The sequence below is a fragment of the Somniosus microcephalus genome, chromosome 3 (assembly GCF_052327205.1).
Source record: "Somniosus microcephalus isolate GS21.2 chromosome 3, FLI_Smic_1.0, whole genome shotgun sequence".
NCBI classification, from domain to species: domain Eukaryota; kingdom Metazoa; phylum Chordata; class Chondrichthyes; order Squaliformes; family Somniosidae; genus Somniosus; species Somniosus microcephalus.
Window position 1 is genome coordinate 357,627,196 of NC_140989.1, and position 14,590 is coordinate 357,641,785.

General features: G+C 45.3%; 1 protein-coding gene across 1 annotated transcript in view; it reads right to left on the reverse strand.

The window, feature by feature from the left end:
* LOC147122380 (vitellogenin-like) overlaps positions 1-14,590 on the reverse strand; it is a 140,818-nt gene that overhangs the window by 24,098 nt on the left and 102,130 nt on the right. Inside the window, exons 27-29 of the mRNA XM_085978276.1 lie at positions 13,642-13,784; positions 13,110-13,248; positions 2,551-2,680 (exon numbers count right to left, since the gene is read on the reverse strand). Coding sequence (XP_085834402.1) covers positions 2,551-2,680; positions 13,110-13,248; positions 13,642-13,784 — 412 coding nt within the window. The remainder of the gene's footprint in view (positions 1-2,550; positions 2,681-13,109; positions 13,249-13,641; positions 13,785-14,590) is intronic.

Sequence of the window (14,590 nt, forward strand, 5' to 3'; positions counted from 1 at the left end):
AACTAAGAAGACAATGGTGCACCCGGTTGAGGTGTTTTTAATTTACACGCCGTAAAAAGACACAAACAAAAGACCTTGGTAAGAATGACATCAAATAGATGCACTGCTGTTACACTGTTTTTTATGATGAGCTTCGAACACCTAGGGTAGAGACATAATTCTTAATGCTACCAGCTGATCTAACTGTAAAAATAGCAGGGGTCAGCAGAAAAATGACTGGAGATAATTAGCTTACATCAGCAGAAAACTTCAAAGGAAATACCACTGCAAAAGGGTATAAGAATTGAACTTTCAAATGGGATGATAGACTCGCTTGAAGGGGCAAAGCGATTCTTGGCTTCAGAGGCAAGCTCTGTAAGTCTTCAACTCTTTGTACCTCGGGTATCAAAGGTATTTGATTTTGGTGGATATCCTGGAATAAACTAAGAACTGTAAAACTAGCGAAGTTAAGATTTGAGAATAAGGATCTCTGATAATAGAATTGTAAGCTTTTTGTATTTGGAACTGTTAATGTTGCGATTGAAACGCCTACTGTAATTACATGTCGGTTCTTTAATAAATCTATATATTTTTAGAATTGTCTCACATAGTACTTCTGTATCAAACTTGCGAACTCAATCTCTGAAAGCTCTTTGGTGAGGAATTGCAGAATTCTGGAGGAGTTTTCCGGACCCTCATAATATCCGGAATGTTACAGTCTAGCTAAACTTATTAAAAGTGCTATCTGGAGGATGGTAACACCTTCAGGTTGTTCCTTTCCTTTAGGGAGAGATAGTCCAGACCTTTAGACTCAATTAAGCATCTTTAGGATTCGGCTACCTCAAACTTTAGTTGAAAGTGAAAGTCTGGGGAATATGCCTGATCTGGGGTAGCCCTAAAGGGGCTAGGACTAGTGATTATCCTTTCATAACCACCTCAATTATCACCCCAGGCTGAGGTCAGCTAACTCAGTGCAGAATGTGGGATCCGAGTCTTTGACCTTCCTGGTCTGTCTGAATCAGTGACGCACTACCTTTAATAAAGGAGCCACCGGGGAACCTGGAAATAACATTTAGATGTGTCTGAAGTTCAAGCACAATTCTTCAAATCAATTATCGCTGAATCAGATTGATGTTGGTAATATATTACACAGACCGATCAGTGGGACTATCTTATTATTGAGTATTATTGGCTATTGGTAGATTAATGGGGGGGGGGCGAGTTCCTCAGGAGTTCTAGTGGCCTCCCACCGCAATACTGCCAGGAGATTGGCAGAACCCCCCCAGAAAATGGGGGAGTCCCGGTTGTGCCATGTCTCCCGCATTTATAGGACCTTCCAATTTACCTTGTAAGTGGGTGGGGACTCCACGCACCATTTACAAAGTGAATATCGAGTGGGGGTGGGGTGGGCGGAACCAAGGGGCGGGGATTCAGTGAATCGGTTGTGACCTGGCATATCAGTGGAGGCCGGTACGCCGGGTGAGGTGAGGCACATTGGCCTCTGAATGTGGGCACCGCTGGCTGGAAGTGCCCTGGACATTTGAAGGACAGTAGGTGCATTTGTTTTAAAATTTTTTACAGATCGTCTCCCTTACACAAGGGGTGAGAGGAACATGGCTCGGGTTGAGGGAGGGCTCGGGCATCGCTCCTCCCGGTGGCGAGTGGACATTGAAGCTTCTGGTCGCATGGGGCAGCCGGGCGCCAAAGAGGTGGCACTTGTACCCTAGCAAACTCTGGTGGGGGGTTCAGCGCCGGAGGGCACGCATGATCTCAGTGCAACGACTCCAAGGGGGATTCGGCCTCGAGGCATCTATCTTAGAACATCAAACCCAAAATTAGTTTATGGCAACACCTCAATACACTCCCATGTAACAGCAGCTCCTGTAACAGGTGCATCTCACTGTTAGCTCATAATGTGATATAATGCGTGAAATATGAGATAGATCCAGGAATCATTGAATCGTACAGCACAGAAGGAGGCCATTCGGCCCATCGTGCCTGTGCCAGCTCCTCGAAAGAATTATCCAATTAATCCCAATCCCCGCTCTTTCCCCATAGCCCTGTACATGTTTTCTTTTCAAGTATTTCTCCAATTCCCTTTTGAAAGTTACTATTGAATCTGCTTCCACCACCCTTTCAGGCAGCACATTCCAGATCACAACAACTCGCTGTGTAAAAAAAAATTCACCTCATCTCCCCTCTGCTTCTTTTGCCAAATATCTTAAATCTGTGTCCTCTGGTTACCAACCGACCTGCCAGTGGAAACAGTTTCTCCTTATTTACTCTACCAAAACCCCTCATAATTTTGAACAACTCTATTAAATTCCCCCCTCAACCTTCTCTGCTCTATGGAGAACAATCCCAGCTTCTCTAGTCTCTCCACATAACTGAAGTCCTTGGTACCATTCCATCTCTTCTGCACCCTCTCCAAGGCCTTGACATCCTTCCTAGCGTGCGGTGCCCAGAATTGGACACAATGCTCCAGCTGAGAGATCCATGATGCACTTCATTTGGCATACTCAGAGATCTAATAATGTTGGACGTAAAAGCAGAACAAACAAAATAATGTACCTGTGGATGTTACTGAAGCCATGGCAGGTAAATCAGCAAGGACATACAATCCTCTTTGTTGCACTGAGGGGGAGCTTACATCAAAAGGTAGTGGTGCTGGGATGAGAAGGCCTCGGCGACTGAATACATGCTAAATGGAAAAGAAACAGTATCATGATAGAGCCAATTTAAAGCATTGAGGATGAAGACCTCCTCTGTGTAATGATGCATTGAAATCCTAAACCCACTCTTTATAAGTGGATTTATGATTTCTCAGAAGCAAGTGACATAAGAAAACTACTAGGCACTTGGTCTAAGCGTTAAACAAAGCTTTAATCAACTGTTTTACAACATGGAGGTCTAGTTGTGTCCTTCACTAGTTCCTGTTAAGAATGTCCTGCGCAAGCTGGGCCCGAGCCCGAGTATTTATACTCTCCCTGGACAGCGCCACCCGCAGGCTGCTCAGTATTATTTCATAAGTCTTTCTTTCATGAATGACTGATTCATGTCAGCAAGTGCACGGAGGAAGTCTTCCTACTAAAAAATGTTGATGCAGGCCTGCCTTGCTCGGTGAGTTTATCCAATAGGTGCCTAAGCCTTACAGACCAGGGGCACTACAATTGGTCTCAGAATCCCTGCTTTAAGGAGGGGACAATCAGCCAGGGCTCCAGCTCCTGATCACCGTCCAATGATTCCCGGTGGAATTGTGTTGATCTGGTCAGGTGAGAAAAGAAGAACTTGCATTTAAATAGCACCTATCATGACCTCAGGACATCCCAACGTGCTTTACAGCCAATGAAGTACTTTTGAAGTGTTGTCACTGTTGTAATGTAGGAAACGCAGCAGCTAATTTGCACACAGCAAGCTCCCACAATCAGCAATGTGATAATGACCAGATAATATTTTTTAGTGATGTTGATTAAAGGGTAAATATTGGCCAGGACACCAGGGATAACTCCCCTTCTCTTCTTTGAATAATTCCGTGGAATCTTTTACCCCCACCTGAGAGGGCAGACGGGGCCTCGGTTTATTATCTCATCCAAAAGACGGCACCTTCGACAATGCAGCACTCCCTCAGTACGGCACTGGGAGTGTCAGCCTAGGTTTTTGTGGTCAAGTCTCTTGAGTGAGACTTGAACTCACAACCTTCTGACTCAGAGGTGAGAGTGCTACCTACTTTTTTACATATATATTATTTATTGAACATTAAAAACATTTACAACATCGTGATCATTCCATTGTATCATACAAATCCATTCCGCCGCTCTGCACAGCCATTCCTCCACCACATATTAACATCAAAATCTGAAGTTTAATTTGTCTCCTGTAATCTATAGTACTTTAAAAATTGATCATAAAATACAACCTTTAAATTCCGTTCTGAATAAAACATCCACAGAGCCTTATAATGATCTTTTAGCTTATATTTAAAATACTCTTTTAGATTTATTCTCCTCCCCTTAAAAAACAGAGCATTCCTTCTTTGCACAATCACGAATCTAGCCAAACTGAACATTAAATTAATTGCCGCTCCGCTAGACTCGGCCAGACTCTCCGGCAATCCCCATCTCAAAATTGAGTCCCATGGGGTTCCCATTCTCGCTCTTCGGTCCCCACCCAGCAAACAAACCTCACACAACTGTCGAACATAGTACTTAAAATCCTTTAACTGCGGACATAACACCAGTAAATGGGACAGAGTCTCATCCCATGCCCCACTCACTGGGCAAGTTGCCACCTCCACTCGCTCAATCTCACATAAGACCGTCATGGTAAAAATCCGGTTATGAGCCAATTTGAAATCCAGTTCAATCCACTCTGGACATTTAAAATTCGCCCTTCCAAATCCTGTTGAAGTCCAGCTGTGGGTATATACTCTGCCAAAACTCCTGACCAGCAGGTGTCTTGAATCTTCATTCTCTAAATACCCCATAGAAATCTCAAATATTACAGTTGTCAAATTGGACCAACTCCTCCTTTCTCCAGCAGAAAGCTTGGAAAAGCAGGACGCACTTTACTTCCTTTGGAGATTTGCGCATTTATTGCTTCCACCCAACCCTGTGCTATTGCCCTCACAATCTTCTCATTCATGATCATAATTGCTTTTTCCTTCAGCTCCTGATCCTCCTCCCACACCTTGGGCTGGATTTTCATTCAGGAGTCGGGTAGGAGGCGGGACTACAACTTTCGGGGTTGTAGTCCCGCCTCCATCGAGATGTGGCCAATCCACGCGATTTTAACTTGGTTGACCTTGTTGAGCCCGCCCGGTGGGCTCAGCAGGCCAATTAAGGGCCACTCGACAACAGGTGACATCACAGACTGAAATTTCATCTGTCAAGAGGTTTTGACAGATGAAATATCAGCGTTTCACAGCTGTTTGAAACTGTCAAACACTGACAGTCTTACTTCTAACCTGAGTCCTTCTCCACAGACTCAGTTAGAAATCTCTCCTGCACAGAAAGCTGAAGGCTGTCACTTTTGACAGTTCGCAGCCATTCTGTTTTCTGTGCCGGTGAGATGAGGGACTCCCGAGACCTAAAGGAAGGAAGGCTGAAAAGGTAAGAAAAGGTAATTTAAACTTCTTTAAACACACCAAACATACTTACCTTTGCATTCATGCACACATCACTCACCTGAACACCAACATCTCGACCCCTCCAAGTCCTTCAACCTGACGGCCCACCTCGCAAACTTGGCGTGGTTTGGAGCCGTCGGGAATCCCACACTTCAGCAATAAAAATAGGGATTAGGCTAAAAACTGCCTGTTAACTACCTGTTAACAGGCAGTTAATTAGCACTAATCTCTTCCCGCCTCGGGTAGGCGGGTCCCAGTACAGGGCGGGTACCTGCCTCCTTTGAAACTGGCATGGTGGCGGGTTGGGTGCGGGATGGGGTCGGGACCCTTGATTTCGGGATTTTAACCCCCCACACACCTCCAATCCCGACTCCACGGCCCAATGAAAATCCTGCCCCATGTCTCTCACTACTGATTCCGGCAACCAACCTGGAATCACCTCGTATAATACATCTTTCACAGATATAATCCCAGCTTTTTTAAAAGCTTGATTAAATAATACCTCTCCTTCAATGTTGACCCACCTGTTCAAAAATAAGGGCTGTTCTAAAAATTCCTCAGCACCCTTGGATGTAAACTGCACACTTTTTAAAAATTGGGCCCTTGGTCTCTACAACCCCCTTATAAAACCTAGGGAGAGGTTTAATCGATTTCAAAAACATATTATTGTATTCCAAATACAATATCCCCAGCCCACCTATCCACCTTCATTTAAAAAAATGCTCAAAACAACTCTTCCAAAAACTTGGATTTGACTTCTGAAGACATCTCTTCATCCATTTGATTCTAAAGGATTTTTTCTTCAAATCAATATCTGAGAAATTGAGTCCTCCCTGATTTCTCCGTCCAATGATGGCATTGTAAGCCACCAAGGCTGGTTTCCCTTCCCATAAAAAGCTCACACAAGCCTCTCGGATGGACTTTTCTGCCCACTCAGGAATATCCTCCACCGTCAATAAGTACCATAGCTTAGATAGCAGGAGAGCGGACACCACTGCCACTCTTCCTTGCAATTTCAATCACCTTCTTTCCCATCTTCCCCAAATCTTTTTAAGTTTCATAACCTTCGGTTTCCAATTTAATCGATCCACTTCATCCCTGTCCTTCTTGCACCCGATATGCACTCCCAGAACTTCCAAAACCTCCAACCTTTCTCCCCTACCCCTTCCTGCAACCAGGCATTGGGGCTTACTATAATTCACTCTGGCTCCTGAAGCTCGACAATACTCCTCCACTACATCCATAGCTTTCCTCACTGACTCCCCATTTCTCGATGTTAAGGTTGTGTCATCAGCATATTGGTGTATCACCAACACCAGCCCAGAACTGGGAACTGCAATCTCGACTATGCCTTGTTTCTTTCACATCATGTAACCTAATGGTTCTACTACCAATGTGTATAACAATGGGGACAGGGGACAACCCTGTCTCATTGACCTCTGTATCTGAAAATACTTGTGTAATAAACCATGACATTTAACACAGCTAAATATGTTTGAATAAAAAATCCTTTTTCACTCAATGAAATTTTTCCTGAAACCAAATACTTCCAAAACCATCAAAGAAACTCATGAGAGACCCTATCAAAGGCTTTCTCTTGATCTATCTTTAATACATAAGCCTCCCTCCCACTCTCTTCCATGACTATCGCATCTTGGATTGAGACCACAGAGTCTGCGATGTCCCGGCCTATGACTCCATAGGACTGAGAGGGCGAAACTATCACCTCCTTCATGCGATTTGCCATAACCCTCGCCAAGATCTTATAATCCACATTTAATAATGTGATGGGCCTCCAATTCTTTAGATCCCTTCTATCCCCTTTATTTTTATAAGCTAAGCTTATGATACCTCTCCTCATAGATGGGGCCAGGCTTCCTTCAATTCTAATCTCCTTAAAAACCTCTAAGATCAATGGACTTAAAATCTCTAAAAATTCTTTATAAAATTCTGCACTTAGTCCATCGGACCCTGGGCTTTTCCCCCCTTATTCCACTTATTGCTACTTTTATTTCCGCTAATCTTACTTCTTTGTCACCCATACTTCTCTCATCCTCCTTTAAACCCTCTTCAATAAAAGCGCTAACCTTCTCCATCGCCAATTTGGAAATGTCTTCTTTTGTATATAACTCTTGATAAAAGCTACTAGCCACCTCCAGAATCTCCCCACTTTCATGAATGATCTTCTCCCCAACCTTCAACTCTTCAATTAATGATAATCTCTGTCGCAGCTTCTCTTGCTCTAGAAAATGTCTAGTGCATCTTTCGCCCTCCAATGCATCTTTAGCCTTTGCACGGAGAATGGCCCCCTTGCATTTTTCAGCTTGCAATAATTCCCACTCTTCCTTTAAAACCACCCACTCAGTCTCTGCTGCCTTATCCCCTCTGTCAACTGCTTTACAGATATCCGTAAACCTACTGTTTATATTCTCTTCTCGATGCCGGTTAGCTGCTGCTCTCTCTTTCCCATAACGCACCGAAAAAACTTTGACCTCATATTTGAAATTGTCCCACCAAACTCTTCTTTCTTTCAAGAATAAAGGTCCCTGCCGAGCATTCTTTATTATATTTAAAATCCCTTCTTTATAAGCAATTTCTTTCGGGTATTGATTGTTTAAAATCCACACCCCTGGACCAATCTTAACTCTGCTGTTCCTAATTCTAGGAACCAAAGCCGAGTGGTCACTAAAAAATACTTTTTTATAATAAATCTCCATCACCTCAGAACTTAACCCTTCCCACATTAACACAAAATATATTCGGCTCTGTTTTCAAACATCACCCACCCAACGTCTTCTGGAGAGCTCCCTTTTTATGGAGTCCTAGGCCTAGAAATTCACTTTGGGGCGGCCAGCTCGCTCGCGCCCAAAAGTTAGCGCTGGGTGGGGAGCCATTAGCGATTGTCAGATATTCAGTGTTTGTGCCCCAATTTGGAACCGGGCGCTATACCAGGGTGTGCCCGCCTCCGCTTGGGGCGCTGACACTGAATTTCAGCGCTCTTGGCGCCGCTGCGCCAGCCGCTGCGGAGCGGCAGGCTGCGGTACTGCAGGCCTCCTCCTTCTCTTAAGGGGGAGCTGCCTGCAACGGGGAGATCGCCGCTGGAGAGTGCCGGCAAATGAGCCCGGCACCACGGAGAAGTGCCGGGTTCGCGGAAAGCAGCCGGCAATGCCGCGGGGGGGGGGGGGGTGGTGGAGGAGGCCGGGGAAGGAGGTGCGGGCAGGCAGCCGCCGAAAAAGCGGCCGGCCGCACCTTTCCCTTTAAAGCGCCCCACTAAGGCTACAGCACGGCCCCGTTTTCTGGTCGCTGTTTGCGGCCGCTTCGGAGGAGGAGGCCGCTACTAAATATGGGGATCGGGCCGGTTTCGGGGCGGAACCGGGGCACTGCGCACACCGATGACGTCATCGGTGCCGGCGCAGCGCTAACGGCTACCGCCGCCAATACCGCTGCGCTGAATATCAGCGCAAACTCATTTTTGGCGCAGAAGCCCTCTTTAGGCGGTAAATGGCCGCAAAGCTGGCAGCGCCTTAATGAATTTCTAGGCCCTGATCCCTCCATAAGTCTCTCAAATTTAAATTTGCCATCAATTTTACAATCATCCCTCTGGAGTTATCATCCTTAAAGATCATCTGGGCTGAAATGTCCATCCGAGATAAAAATACATTAAAATCCCCCACTATACAAGGGTTTTCCGCCTCAGTGAACAACCATCAAAAAAACTCGCGATGCTTGCAATGGTCGTTCAGTGCATAGATATTAAAGAGATCGCAATTAAATTCCTCCCTTTTTACCTTTAGCCGTAAAAATCTCCCCTCAGTGTTCTTGTCCACCAAGGCAACATTCTCTTCCATGGACAGACTCACCAAAACAGCTACACCTCTACAGTTATTGTTTGCACAACTTGCAAACACCTCTCCCTTCTGACCTTCGGAACTCTTTCTAGGATATCCTCATCCTAAAAGGTTTCTTGCAGACACAACAGGTCAGTGCGTTTAAAACACTGCAACAACTGCTGCAATTTCTTCTGACCCCTCAGCCCGTTCACATTAATTGAGACCAATGTAATCATGGCTCCGAAGAAGGGAAGTGTGCCTAATAATCCCCCCATCATTTAATCTCAGGCCCTTCCTTCCTCTCATGCTCCTTCCCAACTTTTCGGACAGCCATTGCTTTCTCCTGCAGCCTCTGGCTCTTTTTCACCTCCTGTTTGAACCTTCCCTGCAGTTTCAGCCTCTTCCATACATTAGGTTTGTGGCGAGGAGCTGCCCCTTCACCTCCTTCTGCCCCTCGCTAACCTTTCCCTTTCCACACAATGCCACCCCCCCCCCCGCAATTTCCATGTCTCTGTCCCCCTCTGACTCCTCACTCTCGAGCTCTTCTTTAACCACCCGTCCCTGCTCCCCGTCAGATACATAATCTCCCTTAGAGAGTCTTCCTGCTATTGCGGTTTCTCCAACAGTGCCTCTCCCTTCGGCCTCATCTCCACCACTGACCCTGCGCCCGGTTCTTCTCTCACTGGGACAATGGCGCATCTGCACCTATCTTACTCCCTTCTGGCATCTTTGTCTCCCCACTCCCGTCCTGCTGCCCCTTTAAGGCTCCTGCCTCTTGCACCCTCTCCTTGTCTCGCCCCCTCCTGCTCCCCGAGATGTCTGACTCCCCGTCTCTCTTTGTAGAGCTTAGAATCATAGGATCATTTTGGGACGTGGGTGTCGCCGGCAAGGCCGGCATTTATTGCCCATCCCCAATTGCCCTTGAGAAGGTGGTGGTGAGCCGTCGTCTTGAACCGCAGAGAGCAGTTAAGTGTCAACCACTTTGCTGTGGGTCTGGACTCACATATAGGCCAGACCGGGTAAAGATGACAGATTTCCTTCCCTAAAGGACATCAGTGAACCAGGTGGGTTTTTACGACAATCTGATAGTTTCATGGTCACCATTACTGATACTAGCTTTTAATTCCAGATTTATTTAATTAATTGAATTTAAATTCCCCAGCTGCCTCTGGTGGGATTTACATAAGAACATAAGAACATAAGAAGTAGGAGCAGGAGTAGGCCATACGGCCCCTCGGGCCTGCTCCGCCATTCAATAGGATTATGGCTGATCCGAACCTAGACTCACGTCCACTTCCCTGCCCTCTCCCCGTAACCCCTAATTCCCTTATCTGCTAGGAAACTGTCTATCTCCGTTTTAAATCTATTTAATGTTGCAGCTTCCACAGCTCTGAGGTAGCAAATTCCATAGATTTACTACCCTCTGAGTAAAGAAGTTTCTCCTCATCTCAGTTTTGAAAGGGCAGCCCCTTATTCTAAGATTATGCCCCCTAGTTCTAGTCTCACCCATCAGTGGAAACATCCTCACCGCATCCACCCGATCAATCCCCCTCACAATCTTATATGTTTCGATAAGATCGCCTCTCATTCTTCTGAACTCCAATGAGTAGAGGCCCAACCTACTCAACCTTTCCTCATACGTCAACCCCCTCATCTCCGGAATCAACCGAGTGAACCTTCTCTGAACCGCCTCGAGAGCAAATATATCTTTTCTTAAATATGGAAACCAAAACTGCACGCAGTATTCCAGGTGTGGCCTCACCAATACCCTGTATAACTGCAGGAAGACTTCCCTGTTTTTATACTCCATCCCCCTTGCAATAAAAGCCAAGATTCCATTGGCCTTCCTGATCACCTGCTGCACCTGCATACTAACTTTTTGTGTTTCATGCACCAGGACCCCCAGATCCCTTTGTACTGTAGCACTTTGCAGTTTCTCTCCATTTAGATAATAACTTGCTCTTTGATTTTTTCTGCCAAAGTGCATAACTTCACACTTTCCAATATTATATTCCATCTGCCAAATCTCTGCCCACTCACTTAGCCTGTATATGTCCTTTTGCAGGTTTTTTATGTCCTCCTCACTCACTGCTTTCCCTCCCATCTTTGTATCGTCGACAAACTTGGATACGTTGCACATGGTCCCTTCCTCCAAATCATTAATATAGATTGTAAAGAGTTGGGGTCCCAGCACTGACCCCTGTGGAACACCACTAGTTACTGATTGCCAGCCCGAGAACGAACCATTTATCCCAACTCTTTGTTTTCTGTTAGATAGCCAATCTTCCACCCATGCCAGTATATTACCCCCAATCCTGTGATTTTTTATCTTGATCAGTAATCTTTTGTGTGGCACCTTGTCAAATGCCTTTTGGAAGTCCAAATACACTACATCCACTGGTTCCCCCCTATCCACCCTGTATGTTACGTCCTCAAAAAATTCGAGCAAATTTGTCAAACATGACTTCCCCTTCATAAAACCATGCTGACTCTGTCCTATTAAATTACGTTTATCCAAATGCTCTGTTACTGTTTCCTTAATAATGGACTCCAACATTTTACCAACCACAGATGTTAGGCTAACTGGTCTATAGTTTCCAGCTTTTTGTCTGCTTCCCTTTTTAAATAAGGCCATTACATTAGCAGTTTTCCAATCTGCCGGGACCTTTCCTGAGTCCAGGGAGTTTTGGAAAATAATCACCAATGCATCCACAATCCCTACCGCTACTTCTCTCAAGACCCTAGGATGTAGGCCATCAGGTCCGGGGGATTTATTCGCCTTAAGTCCCATTATTTTACCGAGTACCACCTCCTTAGTGATTTTAATCGTGTTTAGCTCCTCCCCCCCCCCCCCATTGCCCCCTGTTTGTCCAGTGTTGGGATATTTTTAGTGTCCTCTACTGTAAAGACTGATACAAAATATTTGTTCAGCGTCTTTGCCATCTCCACGTTCCCCACCAATAGTTTTCCGGTCTCATCCTCTAAGGGACCAACGTTCACTTTAACCACCCTTTTTCTTTTTATATAGCTGTAGAAACTCTTGCTATCTGTTTTTATATTTTTTGCTAGTTTACTTTCATAATCTATCTTCACTTTCTTAATTAATCTTTTAGTTATTCTTTGCTGGCTTTTAAATGCTTCTGTGATATCCGAGGGGTAAGGTCAGAAACTGAGATAAGCGAGATATTAGGAACAAAACCCAACTGTTTATTTACACGGTGTAGCAGAGAGACATAGCTCTTACAAGCTGGAGGCCAGGCACACAATTCTTACTGCACGAGCCAAGATGGAGGATGAACCTCTGAGTCATACCCATAATGCAACGCCACATTACCGTATAAACTGGTGTACCAGGACATTGAATACATGACGCATTACCTTAAATACTGGTGAATGTGAACCCTTAATATTTGGCTCCATCTGGTGGATAACTTAAACATTACATCACAGATTACTATAGCTTCCCAATCTTCTATCCTGCCACTAGATTTGGCTACTTTATATGCCCTTGTTTTCAGTCGGATACTATCCTTTATTACTTTACGAAGCCACGGATGGCTGTCTTTTCTTTTACTCCCCTTTTTCCTCAGTGGAATATATTTTTCTTGAAAGATGTGAAATATCTCCTTGAATGTAGACCACTGCTCTTGTACCATCTTACACTTTAATCTGTTTTCCCAGTCCACTTTGAACTCATTATTAATTAATTAATTAATCCAGGCTTCTGGATTACTAGTCCAGTGACATAACCACTATGCTACCACACCTAGCAGCACCTGCTCACTCCTAGCCCCTCCTACCAAGAGAGTGCTACCCACTGAGACACAGTAGGTGCTTGAGCCCTTTGGACGAGATTTAAGGTTCACTTCCAGATCTGTGTTGAGTTAATTGATCTCAACCGACATTAGAGGCACTACACTGGGTCTCAGCATTCCTGGTTCAAGGAGGGGAAAATCAGCTCGGGCTCCAATTCCTGCTCACTATCCAATGATTCCCCATGGAATTGTGTTCATTTGGTCAGGCAAGGACAGAATTGGGTTCAGTTCTGCCGACCTCCTGGTAGTCATGGCGCCTGCCCACAATAAGGCTCACGTATCACCAGTGGCTGCTTGGCGGAGGTTCTGGGTGGTGCCCAGCAAACTTTGGGGAGGAAATGTCAGTGAAACGAGAAATACCTTTGAAGTTGTAACCACAACATCGAGCGTTCGTTGAGATGTTGCAGCCGCAATCACCGAAAGGCGATGAGCAGGACTCTTCTGATGCCTTTCAGAGAATCCGAACATGAAGGCAACCGCCGCCAGCTGGTCAGCTACCCTGCAATAGAAGTGATGGGCGTTAACTTTCCGAACGTCGCTCCGAATGCACGGTAATACAGTGAAAGAGGCTAGTTAGTTAATTAGAAGAGCAAAATACTGTGGATGCTGGAAATCTGAAACAGAAACTGAAAATGCTGGAAATACTCAGCAGGCCGGGCAGCATTTGTGGAGAGTGAAACAGTGTTAACGTTTCAGGTCGATGACCCTTCGTCAGAACGAGAAAAAGTTAGAGATGTAACAGATTTTTAAGCAGGTGCTGGGGCAGGGAAAGGAAGGAGGGGAGGAAAGAACAAAAGGGAAGGTCTGTGATAGGGTGGAAGGCAGGAGAGATTAAATGACAAAAGGGATGATTGTACAAAGCAATTAATAAGTTAATTAGAACGGTTCCTACACTACTACAGTTTCTTTTATGGATTGAGGTATCTTGTTCCACTCTGCTTTGAACAGTACAGCAGGATGATGCTCAAAGTGGCCAGTAGTTGCTTTTGCTGCAATCTTGTAGTCTTGGCAATCTTTGCCCCATTTCAGTAATGCCTGAGATGTTATATATGAAGAACAAAAGTGTTATTTCCATTAGCAAAATTATTAAAAGAAGGTCATTCCTTCATGAGGCACCCTATCACATCTGGTTTGTGTTCCTTGTGCAATAAATTACTTTGAAGTGTGGTGGCTTGGCACACGGCAGATCTAAGGTCTAACAAACATTATTTAGATGAATGTGCAGTTGGCCTGTCCTCGGAGGCATTGGCTCACAAGGAAAGCTCTAACGAAAGAGGAACTTTACTTCTTCGGCTAACTTTGTGAGGCTCTGCTCGGGGTGTGGAGCCTGGCTAGACGTGAGTGTGGGTCAGAGATATGACTACACCATTGCTGCCCCATCTCTCTGACTCACACTCACTGTTAGTGAGGCTCTGGGCCAGTAGCACGGCCTTGGGAAATTACCCCCATTCGGCCCTGGTTACTGGGAATAGCAGTCCCTTTGCATATGTAATTTGATGCTCCAAGTACTGGGAAAGGAACATCGGAAAAGGAACACAGGAACAGGAGGAGGCCATTCAGCTCATGGGCCTGCTCCGCCATTCAATTGGATCATGGCTGACTGTGCCTCAACTCAATTGACCCACCTTTGCTCCATACCCCTTGATACCCTTCCTGACTTCACTCCCGAACGGCTGAGCTCTAATTTTAAGATTATGTCCCCCCCGTTCTTGATTCCCCCGCCTGAGGAAGTAGTTTCTCCGTATCTACCCGGTCGAATCCTTTTAATATTTTTAACGCTTTTAACAGTTTTAACACTGAAGATCCTGGAGTGGATTGCGACTTATTCAGTCGCCACGAAC